Below are 24,227 nucleotides of genomic sequence, written 5' to 3' on the forward strand. Positions count from 1 at the left end.
CCTCTCTCTACCCCTTTCATCCAGCAACTCCTCCCTTTCTGCTTCTATCACCTGCAATCCAGTATCTTCTCTCTCACTCTCCCACCACCATCTAGCATTACCTCTCATCTTTCTCTCCCACCTGCCATCCTGCATCCCCTCTCCTCTCTCTCTTTCTCACCCCTCCCGCCAGCTAGTGTCCCTTCTTGTCTCTCTGCCCCTACCACCATACCCCGTCATCCAGCAGTGCCTGTCTCTCTCCCCCAGCATGCAGCAATGCCCATTGTCTCTCTCTCTCTCTCTCTCTCTCTCTCTCTCTCCTCTACTCCCCACACCTGCCATCCTGCATCCCCTCTCTTGTTTCTTTCTTTCTCACCACCTGGTTCTCGTGGGATGGTTCTCCTGGACCCAGAAGCACACGACCCCATCGAAAGCAGCAGACAGGGAAGCGTTAGGTGCAGGCATCCCCCGAACACAGCCATCTGCTCGCATAGTGTGCACCGAAGAGGAAGAAAAGTTTTCAGCCGTCCCAGCGGGAGGCGGGATGAGGCAGCAGAGAGCCGGGCCCGGGTCTCAAGAATTCAAGGGAGCGCGCACAGGCTGGGGGATGGGGGGAAGCCTTGTTGTACTTCTGCCAGCTGCCACCAGTCCCGCGCTAATAAGCAATGATAGAAGAGTGCAGGACCAGATTCTACAGCGACGCTAGCTCTTCCTGTGATGGTTCTGCCTCTTCCGATATAAACTTCCGGGACCAGCACAAGAAGCACTGGTGGCGGTGCCATACCTCCACCCTTTTTTCCTACTCTGTCCTTCCTGAATTGATTATAGCCAGGTATAGCAACATCCCAGTCATGGTTCTCCATGAACCACGTCTCCGTGACCGCCACTAAATCCAAGTCCGCTTCCATCATTGTAGCCTCAAGTTCTAGAAGTTTGTTTCCCATACTATGGGAATTGATATACAAGGCTCTCCAGATTTTACTCTTTTTATTCCCTTCTATAGAGACATTAGATGTCCTACCTTCCTTGGGGTTAATTATGGCTTCATGGCCTTTTATACCCATCCCCATCAATTTTGGTTTAAATCTCCCTTTAGTACTTTAGCCAGCCTGTTGCTGAAGACACTCCTTCCCTTCCTTGACAGATGGACACCATCACTGCTCAGTGCCTCTTGGAAAATCATCCCATGGTCTACGAAACCAAAGCCCTCTCTTTGGCACCATCCATGCAGTCACGCATTGATCTCCAAGATGCGAGCTTCTCTCATTCAACATTTACCTTAGACAGGGAGGATCGATGAGAACACTGCGCACCTAGATGCTTCACCCTCTGACCTAAAGAGGGTTTCTATGATTACTAGCATGTACCCATGCAAGCATAGCACCTAAATGTTATTCTGCAAATACCCACTTAATTTACATGGAGGGGCATAGTCAAAAGGGGCGCGCAAGGTTTCCTGAGGACGTCCTCGCAGGACATCCCAGCAAAGGGGTGGGGAAACCCCGTATTATCGAAACAAGATGGGCATCCATCTTTCATTTTGATAATACGGTCGGGGACGCCCAAATTGTGAAATTTAGGTTGACCTTAGAGATGGTCGTCCTTAGAGATGGTCGTTCTCAATTTTCAGCGATAATGGAAACCGAGGACACCCATCTCAGAAACAACCAAATCTAAGCCATTTGGTCATGGGAGGAGCCAGCATTCATAGTGCACTGGTACCCTGACATGCCAAGACACCAACTGGGCACCCTAGGGAGCACTGTAGTGGACTTCACAAATTGCTCCCAGGTGCATAGCTCCCTTACCTTGGGTGCTGAGCCCCCCCCCCCCCAAAACCCATTCCCCACAACTGTACACCACTACCATAGCCCTAAGGGGTGAAGGGGGGGGCACCTACATGTGGGTACAGTGGGTTTCGGGTAGGTTTTGGAGGGCTCACATTTACCACCACAAGTGTAACAGGTAGAGAAGGATGGGCCTGGGTCCCCCTGGCTGAAGTGCACTGCACCCACTAAAACTGCTCCAGGGACCTGCATACTGCTGTCAAGGAGCTAGGTATGACATTTCAGGCTGGCAAAAATGTTTTAATGTGTTTTTTTAGGGTGGGAGGGGGTTGGTGACCACTGGGGGTTGGTGACCACTGGGGGAGTAAGGGGAGGTCATCCCCGATTCCCTCTGGTGGTCATCTGGTCAGTTCGGGCACCTTTTCATGGCTTGGTCGAAAGAAAAAATGGACCATGTAAAGTCGGCCAAGTGCTCGTCAGGGACGCCCATCTTTTTTCCATTATCAGCCAAGGACGCCAATCTCCTAATCACGTCCCAGTCCCGCCTTCGCTATGGTGCCGACATACCCCCATGAACTTTGGTCGTCCCCGTGACGGAAAGCAGTTGAGGACACCCAAATCTTAACAACATAGATGGCTGCGCTTTACTTATCTGTGTTGGCCAGTGTGCCCTATTTCCCCGACAGGTGCCTGTTTCGCAACAACGCTTTGTCAAGGGGAGATGATAACACCGAACCTGCAATGATACAATTTGTATAAACTGTGTAAATTGGCCTGGCCAAACTGGTGACACATACTCTATACTAATGTGCTCATGTCTTACCGCTTCACCTCACTTGCGCCGTCTATACGCCATCTGTTTAATATCCAACATTGCGGTGGCGACAATTTAACTTGAAACAAACTGGAAACAGCTGATTCAAAACTCCCACTGCCTACTGGCTCTTCAAAGCTACCCTGAAACTCGCCGGAAACAGCTGGATAATCGCTGCTATTGGTCTAGGATCTCAGCTCAAAATGTAGGAGTGCCATTAGTTCGGCATTGTGCTCGATGCCACCATCAGATAGACAATTTGCAGTGTATAGTGATAGAACAGATCAGTCCTATGCCCAGGGGTGGTGATTACAATAGAAGACTATTACAGAGAGAGACATATTGGATCTATCATTTAAATATCTTAGAGCCCGGGGGCTTAAACACATATCTACACTGGGGCTGTTTTATTTAAGCCGATAGCAGCGATTATCCAGCTGTTTCCAGCTAGTTTTAAGGTAGCTTTGAAGAGCCAGTAGGCAGCAGGAGTTTTGAATCAGCTGTTTCCGGTTTGTTTCAAGTTAAATTGACGCCACCGCCATGTTGGATTTTAAACAGATGGCGTATAGACGGCACAAGTGAGGTGAAGCAGTAAGACATGAGCACATTAGTATAGAGTATGTGTCACCACACTTTACACAGTTTATACAAATTGTATCATTGCAGGTTCGGTGTTATCCTCTCCCCTTGACAAAGCGTTCTTGCGAAACAGGCACCTGTCAGGGAAATAGGGCACGCCAGCCAACACAGATAAGTAAAGCGCAGCCATCTATGTTGTTAAGATACAGATAAGACCACTCCAGAGTGCGATTACAGAATGTATCATAGTAGTAGTCACTAGACAGCATTAGTAAAAAGGAGGGGGAAGGCGAGTCGATGATTATAAAGACACACAGAAGCTAAGACTCACTGTGAGGTGATGTGAAATCAGCTGTGTAGGTGTATGAGACTCCTCCTCCATTAGCAGTGGCCATATGATCGCACATCACAGCAGCGGGCATTACTCTAAATAGTAACTCTACTTCCTATCCACTTGATATCCTAGAAATAAGCAGTGGATTTTTCCCAAGTCCATTTTAATAATGGCTTATGGACTTTTCTTTTAGGAAGCTAGCCAAACCTTTTTTAAACCCCGTTAAGCTAACTGCTTTTACTACATTCTCTGGTAACACATTCCAGAGTTTAATTATACATTGAGTAAAGAAATATTTTCTCCAATTCATTTTAAATTTACTACTTTGTAGCTTCATTGCATGCCTCCTAGTCATAGTATTTTTGAAAAGAGTAAACAATTGATTTACGTCCACCTGTTCCATTCCACTCATTATTTTATACACATCATATGTCCCCTCAGCTGTCTCTTCTCCAAGCTGAAGAGCCTTTCCTCATAGGGAAGTCATCCCATCCCCTTTATCATTTTCATTGCCCTTCTCTGTACTTTTTCTAATTCCACCATATCTTTTTTGAGATGCGGTGACCAGAACCGCACACAATATTTGAGATGCAGTCGCACCATGGAGTGATACAAAGGTATTATAATGTTCTCATTTTGTTTTCCATTCCTTTCCTAAAAATACCTAACATTCTATTTGCTTTCACACTGAGCAGAGGGTTTCAACGTATCATCAACAATGACGCCTAGATCCCTTTCCTGGTCGATGACTCCTAATGTGGAACCTTGCATTACGTAGCTATAGTTTGGGTTCCTCTTGCCCACATGCATCACTTTGTACTTGCTCACATAAAACGTCATCTGCCATTTGGATGCCCAGTCTCCAAGTCTCGTAAGATCCTCTTGTAATTTTTCACAATCCTCTTGGTGATTTGACAGGTTTGAATAATTTTGTGTCATTAGCAAATTTAATTACCTCATTAGTTATTCCCATCCTTAGATCATTTATAAATATGTAAAAAGCAACAGTCCCAGAACAGACCCCTGGCAAATCCCACTATTTACCAGGATGTCGTTTACAAAGGGGATGCATATGGTTACGTTGTCAGCATAGGTACATGTAATAGAAACATAGAAACATGACAGCAGATAAGAGCCAAATGGCCCATCCTTTCTGCCCATCCTCAGTAACCCTAATTCCTCCTTTTCCTAAGACAGCCCACATGCCTGTCCCATGCTTTCTTAAATTTTGACACAGTCCTCGTCTCCACAACCTCCACTGGGAGGTCATTCCATGCATCCACCGCCATTTCCGTGAAAAGTATTTTCTTAGAATCCTTCTAAGCCTATTTCCTCTTCATCCTATGCCCTCTAATTCCAGAGTTTCCTTCATTTGAAAAAGGCTCACTTCCTGTACATTAATACCACTGAGTATGGTATTTAAACGTCTCTATCATATCCCCTCTCTCCCGCCCGTCTTCCAGCCTGTACATGTTGAGGTTTATAAGCCTGTCCTCATATTTTTTATGACAGAGACCACTTACTAATTTTGTAGCCGCCTTCTGGACTGACTCCATCCTGTTTATATTCTTCTATAAGTGTGGTCTCCAGAATTACACACAGAGATCTCACCAGAGACTTATACAAGGGCACTAGCACTTCTTTTTTCCTGATTGTCATCCCTCTCCTTATGCACTGGAACATCCTTCTGGCTGTGACCGTCGTCTTTTCTACCTGTCTGGCCACCTTAAGATCATCAGACACAATCATCCCCAAGTTCCGCTCTTTCATACACAGAAGCACTTCACCCCCTATATTGTACTGTTCCCTTGGATATTTGTGACCCAAGTGCATGACCATACATTTCTTAGCATTAAATCTTAGTTGCCAATCATTGGACCATTCTTCAAGCCTTGCTAGATCATTCCTCATGCCATCCACACCCTCCGGGGTGTTTACCCTATTATAGTGTTTGGTATCATCCGTAAAGAGACAAACTTGTTTTTATTATTTTATGTATGCAATTTTTAATTTACAATTCCAAAGCAAAGCTTTGTCAAGAAATATACAGAGATTAAAAGGAAATAAACATATTATGGGAAATTCCCATGAAATATATATATATTTATCTTGGTCCTCAAATATGGGGAGGTTGATATATTTAAAACTTACATAGAGGATAAGGATAATATTAAAGCAACATCAAATTTAAGAAAAAGAATAGCGTCGGGTAGGTTACATCTTTACAAAAAAAAAAGAAGTCCTTCATAAAGATTCCTATGTTGGGTTAGGAACTCTTGCATTTAGAAATGAACGAAGTTGTAAAGGGTCAAAAAATGGTATGTCTTATTCTCATAATATACTACACATTTACAAGGAAATCTCAGTTGAAATTTGGCTCCCAGTTGTACTGTCTCTTGTCGCATAAGTAGGAATTTCTTCCTTCTTTCTTGAGTGGTTCTTGAAACATCTGGAAATATTTGAATTTTCTCCCCCATAAATATAACTGAAGAAATTTGTCTTAAATATAGTCTTAGTAAAGCCTCTTTATCCATAAGGAAAACAAACGATACCATTAAAGTAGATCTAAATTCTATTTCTTCTTGTGATTGTTCAAGCAAAGCTGACACGTCCAAATTTTCAGAAACTTGAGTTACAGGTAGTTTGTCTTTTACTTTTGGATCTCGAGTAGGCAAAAAATAAAGTTTCTGTATTGGGGGAAAATTATCTTCTGGATATTTAAAGACTTCTTTCAGAAATCTATGAAACAGTTCTCTTAGAGGGGCATAATCGACCAGAAACGCCTATCTCCATGGGCGTTAATCTCCGAGAACGGGTCCGTGAAGGGGCGGAGTGAACCGTATTTTTTAAAAAAAATAGACGCCCATGCTTTATTCGCCAAGGTGTGAGCTGGGCGTTTTTGCTTTTCACCGATAATGGAAAATGAAATCGCCCAGCTCAAAAACGAATAAATGCAAGGCATTTGTTCGTGGGAGGGGCCAGGATTCATAGTGCACTGGTCCCCCTCACATGCCAGGACACCAACCGGGCACCCTAGGGGGCACTTTTACAAAAACAAAAAAAAAGGTAAAAGAGCTCCCAGGTGCATAGCACCCTTCCCTTGGGTGTTGAGCCCCCCAAATCCCCCTCAAAACCCACTGCCCACAAGTCTACACCAGTACTATAGCCCTAAGCGGTGAAGGGGGGCACCTACATGTGGGTACAGGGGGTTTGGGGGGGGTTGGACGACTAGTAGCATTAAGCAGCACAATTGTAACAGGTAGGGGGGGGATGGGCCTGGGTCCACCTGCCTGACGTCCACTGCACCCCCTAACAACTGTTCCAGGGACCTGCATACTGCTGCTTGGGAGGAGGGTATGACATTTGAGGGTGAAAGTAAAAAGTTGTGAAACATCATTTGTTGTGGTGGGAGGGGGTTAGTGACCACTGGGGGAGTCAGGGGAGGTCATCCCCGACTCCCTCTGGGGGTCATCTGGTCATTTAGGGCACTTTTTGGGGCCTTATTCGTCAAAAAACAGGGTCCAGGAAAAGTGCCCTAAATTCTAGCTACAAACGCATCCATTATCGGCGAAGGGCGCCCATCTCTGTTCGGGTGATAACCACGCCCCAGTTCCGCCTTCACCACGCCTCCGACACTCCCCCGTCAACTTTGTCCGCATCCGCGACGGAGTGCAGTTGAAAGCGTCCAAAGTTCGGCTTTCGATTATGCCGCTTTATTTGTTTTTGTGAGAAGAACGCCCATCTCCCGATTTAGGTCGGAACTTGGGCGTTATTCTCGTTCGATTATAAGCAGGTTAATGGGGTATATTTAAGAAAAGGAAAATTTAGAAACCTCAAGTTTAAAATTCTAGCCCCATTTTCCAAGTTCTCTATTTTTCGATGTACCAAGTCCGCATTTTGAAGTAACTTGTTATCTTGTTCTTTTAGTTGAGCCAAAGATAATTCACATTGTTTTAAACTTTTTTCTTGTGAAGCAATTTGAGTTTGAAAAGAGTCAATTTTAGAAGTGTTAGCATTTGAATTTGCAACAAAAGTAAGGCATACCTTATGTAGAGATTCCATTGCTCCCCAAAGAGAATCTAAAGTCACCTTAGTTGGTTTCTCCAAAGGTAGTAGTAGCGTTTCTGGGTTAGGTCGATTTTCAGCCTTCTGCTGAACGGCAGAACATTGCTCCAGGATATTCCTTTCGCTTCCACTATCTTTGGGGGTGGATGTCAGGTTCGGATTTTCGCAGGAAATTCCCGCTTGAGGCACTGCCATATCCCCGGGGGAATTCTCCTTTCCTCCCTCCACAGCCGCTATCTCTGACTGTTGGGCGGGACTTCCTCCCGGACTGCTTCCTGCCTCACGAGCCTGACAAATCGGACTTCGAGGGCTAAGTGAAACTTCACTTTCCAGGCCTAGGCTCCTCTCAGCCTCGGACAGCGGAGCACCCCACAATGTAACCGGCGTCACGAAATCTGTAATCGGAGGTTGCCGACAACTCAGATCGGTAGAGGGAAAGGAGATACCTCCTCTCAAATTAGAACTGAGGAAAAATTCTCTCCGAGTCTGGTTTCTGCGTCCTACCTCGGCGCCATCTTGAATCAGCCTCCCATAAAGAGACAAACTTGACCAGAAGTCCTTCTGCAATATCAGTCACTGGTCCGAGGACCAATCCCTGCGGCACTTCACTGATAACCTCCCTTTCCTTGGAGCAAGCTCCATTTAGCACTACCCTCTGTCTTCTTCCACTCAACCAGTTTTTAATCCAGTCAGTCACTTTAGGTCCCATACCAAGGGCACTCAGTTTATTTATCAGTCAACTGTGCAGAATTGTGTCAAAAGTTTTGCTAAAATCCAAGTACACCACATCCAGCACCCCTCTCACGTCCAACTGTTTGGTCACCCAGTCAAAGAAATTAATCAGATTTGTCTGACATGATCTGCCTCTAGTGAAACCATGCTGCTTCATTTTCTGCAGTCCATTCGATTCAAGAAACCTCACAGTCCTCGGTTTTAGAAGCATTTCCATTAGTTTACTCACCACCTAGGTCAGACTGACAGGTATGTAATTCCCAAGGGACCACATCCACCCTTCTCCAGTCCTCCGGGACCACTCCAGACTCTAAGAAAGCATTGAAGAGTTCAGACAGTGGAGCCTCCAGAAATTCTCTGAGTTCCTCGAGTAACCTTGGATGTATCCCATCGGGCCCAATTGCTTTGTCTGCTCTTAGTTTAGCCAGCTTCTCACAAAGACAGTCTTCTGAGAATCAGTCCTGGGCTACCATACAGCCATCCCCATTAGCATTTGTTTTCTGTGGTCCTACGCCCAGCCTTTCTTCCATGAACACAGAACAGAAATAATTGTTAAGCAGTTCAGCTTTATCCTTATCAACTTCTACATATTCCTCCCCCTCAGCTTTGAGCCTTACAATGTTATTTTGGCACTTCCTCCTGTCACTTATATATATGAAAAATGTCTTGTCCCCCAATTTTACAGTATCAGCTATCTTTTCTTCCATTTGCCTCTTCACTTTCCTGACAGTTTTCCCAACTTATCTTAGCCTTTCCAAGTATTTTAGCCTGTCATGCTAACCTTCTTTCCCTTACCTTTTCAGCTACTACGTTTGAGAACCAGAGCAACCTTCTTTTCCTCTTACTTTTATTCAATTTTCTAACATAAAGGTTTGTCGCCTTTAAAATAGATCCTGTCAGTTTTGCCCAATGATGTTCTATTTCCTTCTGCTGTTCCCATCCAACTAACTCTTCCTTGAGAAATTCCCCCATCTTGGCAAAGTTAGTTCTTTTGAAATCTAGGACCTTCAATCTTGAATAAGTCCTCTCCTCCTGTGTCTTAATATTGAACCACAGCATTTGGTGATCACTAGATGCCAGATGATCTTCCACTTTAACATCAGAAACATTCTCTCCATTTGTAAGCACCTGGTCTAGAATAGCTCCATCCCACATCGGTTCCGTTACACACTGCTAAAACAGTTCTCCCTATAGAGGATCCAAGATCCCTTTGCTTTTAGACAATCCCACAGCAGGGACGGTCCAATCAACATCTGGCATATTAAAATCACCTATTAGTAGTACATCCGTATACTGCACAAATTGGCATGTTTGAAAATATAAGTGAGATTAAATACAAATGCTACCAACAATAAAGAGTGACAACGTGGATGCAGCAGCTCATAGGTTTGCTTGCTTTGTTTTGAAAGTATGGCGATGACAGCTGCACGGGGAAGGGGAAACTGAGACTGGCCTAATTGGTTTTAACATTTTGACATCACTTGGTCTCCTGTCTATTAAACTTCCTTGGAGCTGCCAGAGGATGGACTGCGGGAGCAGGCCAGGGAGATATGTGGCCTCAAGGAGGATGGGGAGCACTGAAAGAGACAGGGAAGAAGGTTAACATGGGGAGAGAGAAGGATATAGTAAATGCTGGATAGGGAGGGAGAAGGACACAGAGTCAATACTGGACAGGGAGAGGGTAGGGACATTGGAACGCAAAGAGGCAGTGCTGGAAAAAGAAGAAATGGGGACACAGGGGCACTACTGAAAACGAGGGGGATAGGGACACAAAGGGGCACCACTGGAAAGGGGGGGGGAGGAGATAGGGACACAGAGAGGGCACTACTGGAAAGGGGAGGAGGAGATAGGGACACAGGGCACTACTGGAAAGGGAGAGGAGGAGATAGGGACACAGAGGGGCACTACTGAAAAGGGGAGGAGGAGATAGGGATACAGAGGGGCACCACAGGAAGGGGGAATGGGGATATGGGGACAATGGTGAAAAAGGGGTGAGATGGGGACACAGGGCACTACTGGAAAGGGAGAGGAGGAGATAGGGACACAGAGGGGCACTACTGAAAAGGGGAGGAGGAGATAGGGATACAGAGGGGCACCACAGGAAGGGGGAATGGGGATATGGGGACAATAGTGAAAAAGGGGTGAGATGGGGACAAAGAGGTAATGCTGGAAAAGAGGGAAGATGGTAACACAAGGGTAATGCTGGAAAAGGGGGAAGATGGGGACACAGGGCAATGTTAGAAAAAGGGAGAGATGGGGACACCAGGAGGGCAGATGCTAGAAAAGGGGGAGATACCAGGTAGGCTTGTGCTGAAAAGGGAGGAGATGGGGGACACAGAAAGGGCAGATGCTGAACTTGGGGGTAGGATAGGGACAAGGAGCACATAAGGGAGATTCTGGACAGGACAAATAGTGATGCAGAGGAAAGAAGGATGGTGCACTTGGAGACAGAAGAAATGTCAAACTTGTAAAGGCAGAAGAAACAGAGAAAAACAGAAAAGAGATAGCGGGACCAAAGCAAATGAGAAAATAAATTGTTCAAACAATAGAAAAAGGTATTTTATTTTGAATTTGATATTAGGAATATGACAGTATTTGAAAATGCACATCTCCAATATTTTCAAATTAGCAACCCTGCAGGGGTTTGTGCATTTTCTTAAGTCATCTTGGATGTACTGCAGCACAGATTTTGATGGGTAGAATCAGGGACTGCAAATCCCACATGAATTTGGGGTGCGAGTTCATACTAGGACTGGTTGGAAAATCTCCCTTCTGGAACTGGATCACTTGGCAGCTCTATACACAGCTATTTGATAGTGGGGACATAAAACGAAAGATCAGTGCCAAACAGATGTAGAGAAGGAAAGGAAGAAGACAAGAGGCAAAAGAAGAAATGGAAAGGCCAACCTGGAAAAGAATTTGTAAGGCTGACTCATGGAACATAGAAAAAAAGACTGGGACCAGCCAAATTCCCAGACAACAAACGTAGAAAAAAAAATATTTTTATTTAATACTTTGTAAGGACTGAGATGTACCTGCGTTATAAAATTTACATTTCTTTCTATTTTTATTTTGCAAAGTACAGCAGAAAATGCATTTGTTTCTTTTTTTACCAGTATTGTACTGGCTTCCTTGGGCAGAGAGGAGGGGGGTCTCTATTTCAATTTTTTTTGTGGCTCCCTATTCTGTATTTGGTAGGATGGAATGTTGTCACAATTTGGGTTTCTGCCAGGTGCTTGTGACCTGGGTTGGCCACTGTTGGAAACAGGATACTGGGCTAGATGGACCATTGGTCTGACCTAGTATGGCTTATGTTATATAGATGAGGGTCTGTCCATGTTCTCCATGTGTGACTGAGGTGAAGGATTCTGCTAGCATGTAGTGTCTGTGTAGGAATGTGTAACAGTGTAGCTTGTTCCACTTTCCCAATAGTAGGTGTACTGGTGCTCCAGAGCCCAGAGTAATATATATAGCACTGTCTTTTCATAGGTGTGTTAGGGCTGTTATGGTGTGGTACGTTTTGTGCTCTAGGGCAGTGTTTCCCAAGTTGGTCCTGGAGTACCCCCTTGCCAGTCAGATTTTCACGATATCCACAATAAATATGTATGACATTGATTTGCAAACCTGAATGGCAAGGGGGTACTCCAGGACCACCTAGGGAAACACTTCTCTAGGTCCCACTGTAATTATAGCACCATCATTTCATAGGTGGGTTAGGGCTGTTATGGTGTGGTAAGTTTTCAGTATAGGTTTTGAGTGCCGTTTTGCAGGGGTTTGTGTTATTTCACAATGTGTCTAGCCCTAGTTTGGTTGCCCTTGTCACCCAAAATAAAAATGCTCTAGTGTTCTTCACATCCTGTCTGATTTAAACAAAGTTATCTAGGGGTGGAAGGAGTGTGTGTGCTATTCCTGAGGTGATGATCACAATTTGAATATTTTTACTTTGTAGTTAAGAAGACAGGTTGCCTGCTCTGGCCAGTCCAGGGACCTCTTCTGCATCCTGCCTCCTGATGTAACTTACTGCTTCCTTGTAGGCAGGATGCAACAGAGACAGCCTGTATTAATCATTGCCCGCCACAGCCCTTAGCAACAACACAGACACTGCTGTATAGCTGACACCAAACGGCACCTATTTTATAAAAGTCTGCTCCCCTTGAGATCAAAACCTGGCTACGCCTCTGCTGAGAGGCACGGTGGGAGGACATGTGTCAACCAAGGATTTGTAGAATTGTTAGCTGTGAAACCTATCTCCAATGCTATATAAAACCACTTTACTACAATTCTGCTCACACCAGGTGACTGCTTTAGAGAAATTGTGGTTGGAGGAGGCAGGAGACTAATAAAGTAAAGTTTAAAGTAGCAAAAGCATAGTAAAACTGCTCGCCTCCAGTTGTAGACTGGGGGGTGGGCATCAGAATATTAAATAGGGATGGAGAGATGGGAGAGCCTTGAGGTACACCACATTCTTGGATCCATTCTGATGAGAGAGATCCTGTTATTTTCACTTTATAGGATCTATCACAGGAACACCAGATCCTGTGGTCCACTAAGAAGTCAGAGTGTGAAAGTGGCCCATCTCTGAGCCCTTTATCTGAGTCAGATTCTGCAACTTCATGAGTGGTCCCTAGATGAGGGTGTAGCTGGTAAGATCTTTTGAGAGTGGAGCACTCCCTCAACAGAACCTTTTGTCACTCATTACAACAAAAAAAAGTCCCTCAGTTCTGTTTCAGACTAGAATCACACTGCAGACTAGCTTCAGATACCTTCCTCATTCAATGGGTGGAAGGACTTCTCACAGCAAAAAAAATTCTCATAGTAAGAATTCTTTTGAAACTCAAGCAGGACCGAAGGTCCAGGATTCTGATTGCCCCCTACTGGAAGAGATAGATATGGTTCCCTCTCCTGATGGAGCTATCCTCCAGAAATCCATGGAAAATGGATTGTTTTCCCACACTAATAACTCAGGTTCAGGAATCCCTACTACATCCCAATCTTCAGGCTCTAGCTTTCATGGTATGAATGTTGAGAGGGTTGTACTGGATTCCTTCGGCTTGCCTGATAGTGTGTCTCAGGTTTGCTGTCTGGTGTGAGGACACAAAAACTACTAGAGTAACTTCTACATCTGTCCGTCAGGTCTCATGGTTTATCTTATTAGGGTTTATCTTAGTTCAACTGGTGTTTATCACCAAGTAGAAAGTAAACCCATCTCTGCTGAGCCTTTATTCACTTTATGTGGGGCTTGTTTCTATTGAAGCCTCCTATCAAGCCTCCCACAGTGTCATGCGACCTTAACATCTTTTTAACTCAGCTGATGAAAGCACCTTTTGAGCCAGTAGATAACCTGCCACTTGAAGTACCTGTCCTGGAAGGTTCTGTTTTTGTCGCCAGTCACTTCAGCCTGCAGGGTCAGTGTGCTCCAAGTCTTAGTAACTGATCCATTTTACACAATAGGGGCGTAGCCACGGGTGGGCCTGGATGGGCCCAGGCCCAGCTACTTTTGCTCCAGGCCTGCCCAGCCTCTTCTGCCCGCTCTCCCCGTCTGCGTGGTCTGCTCACTTTTACTGCCCTGAAGCGCCGTTTTCCCTCCAGCACCAGCGATTCCCATAGCCAGCCTTCTGCCAGCGTGCGTCGTCAGGGCCTCTTCTCAGGCACGTCCCGCCTACTCTGCAACTTCCTGCGTCCCACCTTTGCGGAAAACAGGAAGTTGCAGAGTAGGCGGGACGCGCCTGAGAAGAGGCTCCGACAATGCGCGCTGGCAGAAGGCTGGCTATGGGAATCGCCGGTGCTGGAGGGAGAACGGCGCTTCAGGTCAGTAAAAATGACCAGAACTGACCACGTGCAGGGGGCTGTCTTGGGGGGGGGGGGGTAGCGGGTGGAGAGGAAATGCGAGGCCTGTGCCCACCCAGTCCACCTCCAGGCCCGTCTAAAAATTAAACTCTGGCTATGCTACTGTAGAGTGGTCTTGGGTACTCATCTAAGTTCCTTCCTAAGGTAGTGTCAGAATTCCATATTAACCAGTTAATTGTTTTTACCAAACATTCTTTCCAAAACCTCATGCACACAAAGGTGAAATAGAACTGCACACTTTGGACTACCTGAGAGCTTTGACCTTCTGTATGGAGTAGAATAAAGTCTATAGAAAGTCCATCCAGCTATTTGTTTCTTTTAAACTAAACTGGTGGTGGGAGGGTGGAAGGGGGAGGGGGAGAAGGCTACCATCAGAAAATGCTAGCAGACTATATTTCTTTCACTTATGCCCAGGCTGGGCTGTCTCTAGAGGGTCATATCATGCAGTGGTGTGCTGGTAAATGTTTAACAACAGGCTCTCTCCTTGGTCCACCTCTGCGCCCCCCCCCCCCCAAAAAAAAAAAAAAAAAATTTGCAGAGCTGGCTATACCCGGGGAGAGAGCATGCTATCAAACAATCCTTACATCTAAATTTACCTTCTTTTAATGTAAAAAAAAATCCTTTATCCTCCATCTTTTAAGACACTGCCTACCTGCTGGATAGTGATGGCACAAGGAAAGCAAGTTTGGTCCAGTGAAGACTAACTCAAAATAACCTGGCTGTTCCTTAGATGGGCACTAGTATTACCATATTGAAAATGTGACCATACCATGACTCTGCGGTTATGCTCCACTAATAAGTTAAAAGATTAACTGGATTTTTTGAAAGGATTATATAAACTTAGGATGCAGGACTAGGGACACACACATACAAGTATTTAGTCAATATCATAATTCTTCATGTATAGCCACAAAACAACCTTTTAGGGTGGATAGTGTTCACAGTGAGCTCCTTTTATTATCGACCAGATAGAGATAAGAGTTTTCAGTTTTGGCACAGTATAATTTATCACAAGAACAAAATATAAGAAAACAAATGGGCTGCATTAGGGGCTTATGGCCCATTTATGTTTAAACAAAAGAAATCTGCATGAAACAAAATATTTATATCATATGGGAAGCTTTCAAATAAATTAAAAAGCTGTCCAATAAGTAAAAAAAACAAACAAACTTTTGACCTCTATCTTTTAAGGCACTACTCCTATCCAATTGAAACAGCTTTAGACTTGTTGCAGATAAACAGATAATAAAGAACTACAACGTGGATGCAGCATTGCAGCAGCTCATAGGTTTGCTTCCTTTGGTTGGCGTGTACACTGAAGGAGATGACAGCTGTGCGGGGTAGTGAAAACAGAGATTAAACAAATTGGTTTCCTTGCTTACCGTGGAGTAGATAGGCGGCTCATCACTTCAAACCTCTTGGTACCGACGGTGTCCTTTGCCTGCTGCGTCCTGTCTATGCGGAAACAGCAAGTTGAATCAGAGTAGGCGGGACGTGGCAGCAGAAGGACCCCGACGCCGGCATCCTGTCCTTACCACTGCCTGCAGGTACGGTAACAGTCCGGTCTGGCGAACTGTGGCGGAGGCGGGTGGTAGGGAAGAAGTTAAAGGAGGGAGGCAGGGAGAGGGAGCGGATGTGGGAGGGAAGAAAGTGAAAGTTCAATGCATGGGGCAGTGGGAAGGGCAGCAGCAGGGGAGACAGAATCAGGAATTCAGATGGTGCAAGTGTTTTGGGGGGGGGGGGCAGGGGACAATGCAATTTGTGAAAAAAAAGCCTTCAAGTCCCTGCTGACAGCACAACAACCGGCTCGCAAAATAGTTCAAAAATTAACAACCGGCTCTGCAGAGCCGGTGCGAGCCGGCTCAAGCACACCACTGATATCATGGCTCATAATCTTAGAGCTATGGCTGCATTGGTAGCCCATGAGATCAGCCTCCATAGAGGAAATTTGCAGAGCTGTGACATGGTCTTTGTCCACACTTTCACATTTCATTACTGTTTGGAACTTATAAACTTTTAACTTTTATAAAATTACTCCCTTACTGTACTCTTGAGAAGAAAAGCAAAGGAAAGCAGAACTCAGAACACCTATAGTTCCCCATAAAGACATGTTCAAACAGCACTAAGCAGAATGGCGCTGGGAGTTAAATAATAAAGTTTGAAAGTTGAAATGTAGGAGAATGTGGCTTTATCAGACTTAAGGCCTGATTTACTATCATTTTTAATAGACATATAATGAAAGAAAAGCCTTAATAAAATCAGCTCAAAACTACTGCTAAACTAATGTATTCATTTATTGTTTACAAATGCCATACATGATTGCTTTATTGTATAGATTTTGTATCTCTGCTTACCTGATATAGCATTCCGTTGGATGAGATTTGGTGCCACATCCCTACCAATCCTATGGTACTTAGAAAGGTCAGGATACTGAGTTACAGATACCAAAGGACCTAGCTGATCAGGCTTCATAGACTGAAAATAAATAAATATATTACATAGTGAACGTTCTGATGTTTGTGTTCCTTTTTTTTGTCCAAGACTTATTACTATTTTATATGAAATGTTTAAAATCATAACAGCAATGAACACGATAAAACAAAAAATATATAAAATATAGACATAGTACCATATGAAGGCTAAAGCATGATGGTAAAAATATATGAAAAGCTAACAAAATTTATTATCATTTAGAGGTTAACAAGCCACATTAGCAAAATAATTTTCCAGACTGGACCAGATTTTTTGCTTGCTTAATGTAGGGCTCCTTTTACTAAGCCCTACATTAAGCAAATGCGACGGAGCCTATAGGAATTGAATGGGCTTTGTCGCATTTTCTGCAACAGGAATCACTACCACAGCTTAGTAAAAGGAGCTCGTAGTTCCTAATCTGTCTGCAACGGGCATCTCAAATTTATGGTGGTGTAATACTAATTGCTACAAAAAAATGAACATTAAGGAAACGACTGTCTTTCCAATTTGACAATATCATTTTAAGAGCTGTGATAAGGAGCATACATAACAATTTGAGCTGGAGCTCAAGTAGAGGAGTGTGGTAGCCGTGTTAGTCCACTCTTAAGGTTATCAATAGAAATCAAACAAAATAAAACATGGAAAAGAAAATAAGATGATACCTTTTTTATTGGACATAACTTAATACATTTCTTGATTAGCTTTTGAAGGTTGCCCTTCTTCGTCAGATCGGAAATAAGCAAATGTGCTAGCTGACAGTGTATATAAGTGAAAACATTCAAGCATTACTATGACAGTCTGACAGGGTGGGAGGATGGGGGTGGGTCGGAGGTATGCATGGGGACATCAAAGCATATCATTGATATTCTAACAGGATTGGTGTGGATAGGTGAGGGGTGGGGTGACCATAAAGCTGTATGTCTCTGTTGATCACCCCACCCCTCACCTATCCACACCCATCCTGTTAGAATATCAATGATATGCTTGATGTCCCCATGCATACCTCCGACCCACCCCCACCCTCCCACCCTGTCAGACTGTCATAGTAATGCTTGAATGTTTTCACTTATATACACTGTCAGCTAGCACATTTGCTTATTTCCGATCTGACGAAGAAGGGCAACCTTCGAAAGCTAATCAAGAAATGTATTATGTCCAATAAAAAAGGTATCATCTTATTTTCTTTTCCATGTTTTATTTTGTTTGATTTCTATTGATAACCTTAAGAGTGGACTAACACGGCTACCACACTCCTATACTGACAGCGAAATGTCCATTTTAGTTACCTTCTAAACAAAAACAAAGTTATCTTCACAGTTTGTTAGTGCTACATTTTGAAGGGAAAAAGTGCCCACAGAGAAAGCAAGTGCAAAAATCTATGGGTTCTTTTTTCCCTAGGTAATTTCAAAGGAAAGAAATGTATATATTTTCTCTTTGAGAACTGGTGCATTATCTTCGACTAAAAGTATATCCAGACTTTGCAACAGTATGTGGTGTTTTGAAAATTGCTCTCTTTGGGTCTGATGTAATAAAGGGTCTTATCCATTTTGTATCTATGGTGACAATGTATTATGTATAGACCCTTTTATTACATCAGCCCTTGAGTATGAAAATGTTCCTTCTATGTTTTAATTAGGGCTAATAGCATATCATATCGTAGTGGAGCATATAAAGAGTTTTCTTAATTGTACCTGAGATGTGCCATCAGCATACATGATCACCATTGGTTCCTTTTTCCTCTCTTCACGGTCTGCCTTATTTGCCAGAAATTTCTCTCTGGCACTGTTGGCCAGTGTAGAATAAGTCCGGCCACTCTGGAACTTCAAGTTGGGTACATGTCCTGCAAAAGAAGAAATGTCTAAACAATAGGAAATTCAGAAAAAATACTGCTCTTCTAATGAAATAGCAGTGCACATGTGGAGAGCAGTTTTATAAAGGGACACCTATTTTTAGGTGCCTATTTAGAGCCTATTCTATAAAGGAAGGTAGACAAGTTGCCTTTCTTTGAACATAGTGTCAGATCTCTTTTGAACTAAGTGCCAAGTTATTAAAAAACTAAAGCTTGTCTCTTTGACACAGTAATTAAGCAAAACATAGCACTATGTTGGATAAGAGTTCTGTGAATTACAAGCTATTTATAGGGCGGCACTAATGGATAGCTAATCCACATAAAGATAAGTGTGGATTTATTTTTAGAAAAGAGATTTAATATAAGTGACAGGTTAAGAGAGATTTGTAGAGGACTTCCTTCACAACTTTAAAACATACTGATCTAAGCACATGGAAGGAGCTGATAATACAAATGTATAGTAATATGTATATATAAGCCTGTCTGATTATAATCTAACTACAAACTGTGAGTAAACAGATGTTTTGTTACTTCAACTTTAAAGTGACTCAGCAGTGAATTATTCAGGGGTGAATGAGAGAGAGATGAAGAAAGAAATTAACATTTCTAAAGCTGAAGCTGTGTGTACTAAAATCTGCTAATTATTTACTACAAATAATCCAACAAAAGGGTTATGGGCCCAGGGCTCAGGAATTGAAAAAGAAGAGAAATATTACCAGGCAGAAAAAAAGGCCACATTTTTTTCTTAAGTTTTAAAGGAAAGATTCAGTCTGTCTCTCTCTCCCCCCACACAGCAGACAGAAGGCTAAGAAAATGGCTGAGGGAAGAAATTCACCATTGTTCTATTCTCTCAAGGTGCCTAGATTAACTGAGTTTAATTATCAGCAGTGGGAATTAAGATTCATATGTTTCCTTCGAGCAAAAAGATTAGATATATGCTTAGACCAAGACAGAACAGCTGAAATATGGCTGAATGGGACAATGCAAACTATTATGTGAAGTGCATGCTTTTGGAAGCTCTCTCAGAGAAACAAGCCATATTAGTGGAGGGAAAAGATACACCAAAGGACATTTTATATAAACTGAGAACTATGTATGCAACTACATATGCAAAGCAGCAACCAATTTGGCTGGCAGAGTTGAATGAAACCAAATTAAGGGATAAAAGTAAATGTAATGATCACATTATGCATCTTATGTCTTCATTTCAAAAGCTAGAACTTTCTGGAATTCCCATGTGTGATGCATTGAAAAGAGCATTTCTTTTTACCTCACTATCAAAGAAGTTTGATGTTTTTAGGTCTGTAAATGAGGCCATTGAAGGGCAATCTTTTGAACAGGCAACATCAAAACTAAGGCAGGAATGCATAATAAATGATTCTGAGGAGATGTGTTCTCAAAGCAAGTCAGAGAGAAATGAAACAAATTTCTTGGCAAAGAACAGAGGAAGGCGGAGCTATGGGAAAACTCCACCCAAGGGCAAGCTGATTTGCTACTCATGTGGAAAGGAGGGACATGTATCTAAATGGTGTAAGGAAACACAAAACACTCCCTCTAGCTCACCTAAGCCAATGGAACTAAAGAATTTTCAAACCAGGAAATGTATGAAGGACAAAGATAAACACAAGGGCTTTCTAATGGCAGAAAAATCTTTGACTATGGTAAATAATAATTCAAATGAAAGTACTTGGATTTTGGATTCAGGGAGCACATGCCATTTAACCAATTCTAAAGATTTCTTTCAGGAAATGTGTCCAGAGGAAGGTATTCTTAAAACTGCAAACGCAGGGACTGCTAAGATCCAAGCAAAAGGTATTGGATTCTTAAAATGCAAAGTGTCTAATGAAGTTAAAGAAATTCCTGTAAGTGATGTCTTGTATATTCCCCAAGCAGTTTGCAATATGCTTAGTGTATCTACATTAGATAAGAAGGGATTTGTGATTCATTTTGAAAACAGTAAGTGCACAATCTCTAAAAATGATGAAGTGTATGCTGAAGCTTTTATGCATAATGATGTTTATAAACTGAGCATTTCAGGTGAAGCCTCACATATGGCGCAAGTAAGGAAGAATGATGAAAAATGTAGTCTGGAAATCTGGCACCGCCGCCTGGGACATCGTGATTTTAAGGTGATCCAGGATCTTTACAGTAAGCAACTAGCCACAGGCATTCAGATAAGTGCAGATGCTGGTAAAATGGAGAAATGCATAGACTGTGTTACTCAAAAAGGTGTAAGACCCTCATTTCCTGCATACACAGGAAATAGGAGTAATAAAGTGCTGGACTTAATACACAGTGACTTATGTGGACCGTTTAATATCCCATCATTGGGAAATAACAGATTTGTGCTAATATTCTTGGATGATTTCTCTAGATACTGTGTGGCCTATTTGCTGAAAGAGAAAAGTCAAGTCACAGACATGCTGAAGAAATACGTAGCCATGGTGAGCAACAAATTTGAAAGAAACCAAAGGTTCTTCAGACCGACAATGGTGGTGAGTTCACTTCACAAAGCATGTGCACATTTCTAGAACAAGAAGGCATTCAGCATATCACAACAGTAGCTTATACACCAGAGCAAAATTCTGTTGCAGAGAGAAAATTTAGGTCACTTGTGGAAATGACCAGATGTATGCTGTCAGATAGCAATCTCCCTAAAAGACTATGGGGGGAAGCCATTCTCACAGCAGTGTACCTACAAAACAGAATGCCAACTAAAGGCGCTGAGCGCACACCACATGAGACATGGCATGGTAGGAAGCCAAACCTGTCACACATAAGAACATTTGGAAGTACAGCATATGCTCATGTACCAAAGCAAAGAAGGCATAAGCTGGATTCCACAACAGAAAGGGGCATTTTAGTTGGCTATGCTCCAGGACACAAAGGATATAGAATTTTGAATCTGAAAACTGGCATTGTTGGCATAAGACATGTTACATATTTTGATGAAAACAAAAGGGTTGATAAAGGCTGGATTATCCCAGATGAGCCTTATCATCCAGAATATGAAACTAGAACCATAATAGACATGCCAGTGTATATAAATGCCATACCAAGGCAGATGTCTGAAAGCAACTCATCTGTATCTAACGAGGAACAGGCAGAGGAAGCAGACACAGAAAGGATCATTGAAGAAGACAGTACAGTTGGAGAAGGGGAATCAATTGGAGAAGAACTCTCAGATTTAGAGGATGCGGAAAGGTCAGACCAACCTGTTGTCAGACGCTCATCCAGGGAAAACAAAGGTGTTCCACCCCCAAGACTGTCTTACCTAACAAAGTCAGCAGAAGCTCAAGAGCCCTTAACATGGGATGAGATTGAGAAAATGCCAGCAGAAGAAGCTGCTGAATGGCATAAAGCTGCACAAGAAGAAATTGATGCATTGGATAAAAATAATACTTGGATTCTTACAAAATTACCTCCTGGCAAGAAAGCTATAGGATGCAAATGGGTATTCAAGTTAAAAAGGAATGCACAAGGAAAAGTGGAAAGGTATAAAGCAAAATTAGTCGCAAAGGGATATCTTCAAAAATATGGAGAAGATTTTGATGAAGTGTTTGCACCTGTAGTGAAACACACGACAATCAGAACACTTCTGAGCATTGCAGTCTCAAAAGGCATGCAAGTCAAACACATTGATGTGAAAACAGCGTTTCTTCACGGAGATATAACTGAAGACTTGTACATGGAACAGCCAACAGGTTTCATAAATACAAAACAAAGACAGCTAGTGTGTAAATTAAACAAAGGTCTTTATGGATTAAAGCAAAGTGCAAAATGTTGGAATGATAAATTGCATGAAATATTGACAAATTTAGGATTTAAGCAAGGTGAAGCAGATAAATGCTTGTACACTAGGTGCACAAATGGACAATATGCATACATTTTAGCTTTTGTTGATGATCTGCTCATTGCAAGCAAAAGTGAGCAAGAGTACAAGGACATTGTAAAGTGTTTTAAACCTCAATGTTGAGATAAAAGAACTGGGTAATGTGTCATACTATCTTGGTATAGAAATTGAGAAACAAAATGATGGTTCTTATCTTCTAAGCCAGAAGCAGAAAATAAATGAGCTTATTGAAAGTTTAGGTATGCAAGATGCCCAAGTTGTAAGCACTCCCATGATCACTGATTTTCTGAAGGATGAAACAGTAAGAGAACCTTTACCAGATAACATCCAATATAGATCAGCCATAGGTAAGCTTTTATATCTAACTACCACATACAGGGCTGATATAGCAAATGCAGTAGGAATTTTGAGCAGAAGGGTCAGCTCACCTACCAAATCAGATTGGACTGCAGTTAAAAGGATGGTAAGGTATTTAAAGGGTACCATTGATTGTAAATTAAAGATTTCAGCCAATAGTAATCCAAAACTAATATGTTACTGTGATTCAGATTGGGCAGGGGATCATTCTGATTATAAATCCACAAGTGGATATGTGTTTATGTATGGAAATGTACACATTTCATGGGCCAGTCATAAACAAAGTATTGTGAGTTTGTCTTCTACAGAAGCTGAATATGTGGCCGTATCGGAAGCGTGCAGAGAACTGATGTGGATTGAAAAACTTTTGCTGGATTTCGGAATAGCTGAAAAGAGACCAATCCAGATAATGGAAGATAATCAGAGCTGCATCCGACTGTCACAGAATGACAAGGTTCAGTCACGCACCAAGCACATCGCAACGAAATACCACAACGTGCGAGAGTTGGCAAAAGAAGGGGTCATCAGTCTACACTATTGTCACACCAGTGAGATGACAGCTGACATCATGACCAAACCGTTACCCAGAGAACATTTTGTGAATCTGCGTATAAAGCTTGGACTTTGTATGAATAATAATTGCATGACAGTTATGCATGAGAAGGGGTTTGTTGGAATGTAATTGTATTTTACATGCATTGACTGTCACCTATTATTTCTCTGTGATTACTCTGTGATATATATTTTTTTTAACGGACTGTTGAGGAATTCAAGCGTTGGTGTGTGATTGCTCTTTTCTACATTCGCTTGGTATACACCCGCTTTCTGATGGTCCACAAAAATTTAAGTCTAGCTTTAGAGGGAGACGTTTGTGTTATATCTTGAACTGAGGGTGTTTCCCTTGAAGTATTTGTAAGACCACGTTTAGTTATCACCTAAATATTTATGACACCTAAAAGCCTGAAGGCTAGTGAGGTGGTATACAGGTATGGTATATATTTCCCTGTTCCTGGAGGGCTCAGCATTTAAAATAAAAGAGTTGTAGGGGGATATGAACTTGGGTACCCTGATTTACAGTCCACTGCACTGACCACTAGGTTGCCCCTTTGCTCTGCAAGGACATCTGTGTGGCCATTTCTGTAAAAATGCTGCCAGACAGGTGTCCTTGTCCCTGATTTTTGGCATTCATAATCTAGACATTTCAGTTTGTAAAATGGCTGTTCATTTTGGATGTTCTCATGTATTTTTGAAAGGAACCCCTGATGTATTTCTTGTTCAAAAATGGCTGTGAGATAGACAGGGATTTTTGGACATTATGAGCAGGATTTCCCAATTCTGAATTGAACATCCTTTCAAAAATGCCTGTCTTTGTGTAAGTTCCTGTCACTGTCATGCAATACTTTTCCTGATAGATTCCCTTGATAGGATTTTTTTTTTGGGTGGGGGGGGGGGGTCATTTTTAAATTTCCTTTATTTTGTGGTTTACTCAGTGTAAGTCTCTAGGCCTCAAGGACACGTTCAGATAATTATTCATCATTAATTCATTTGATTTTCCTGTG

At 42.7% G+C, this 24,227-nt stretch overlaps 1 protein-coding gene across 1 annotated transcript in view; it reads right to left on the reverse strand.

The window, feature by feature from the left end:
• Positions 1–24,227, reverse strand: part of LOC115472507 (protein FAM166A-like) — a 431,767-nt gene that overhangs the window by 353,930 nt on the left and 53,610 nt on the right. The window contains exons 3-4 of the mRNA XM_030206797.1: positions 18,301–18,449; positions 16,492–16,612 (exon numbers count right to left, since the gene is read on the reverse strand). Of these exons, the coding sequence (XP_030062657.1) occupies positions 16,492–16,612; positions 18,301–18,449 (270 nt within the window). The remainder of the gene's footprint in view (positions 1–16,491; positions 16,613–18,300; positions 18,450–24,227) is intronic.

The sequence above is a fragment of the Microcaecilia unicolor genome, chromosome 6 (assembly GCF_901765095.1).
Source record: "Microcaecilia unicolor chromosome 6, aMicUni1.1, whole genome shotgun sequence".
NCBI lineage: Eukaryota > Metazoa > Chordata > Amphibia > Gymnophiona > Siphonopidae > Microcaecilia > Microcaecilia unicolor.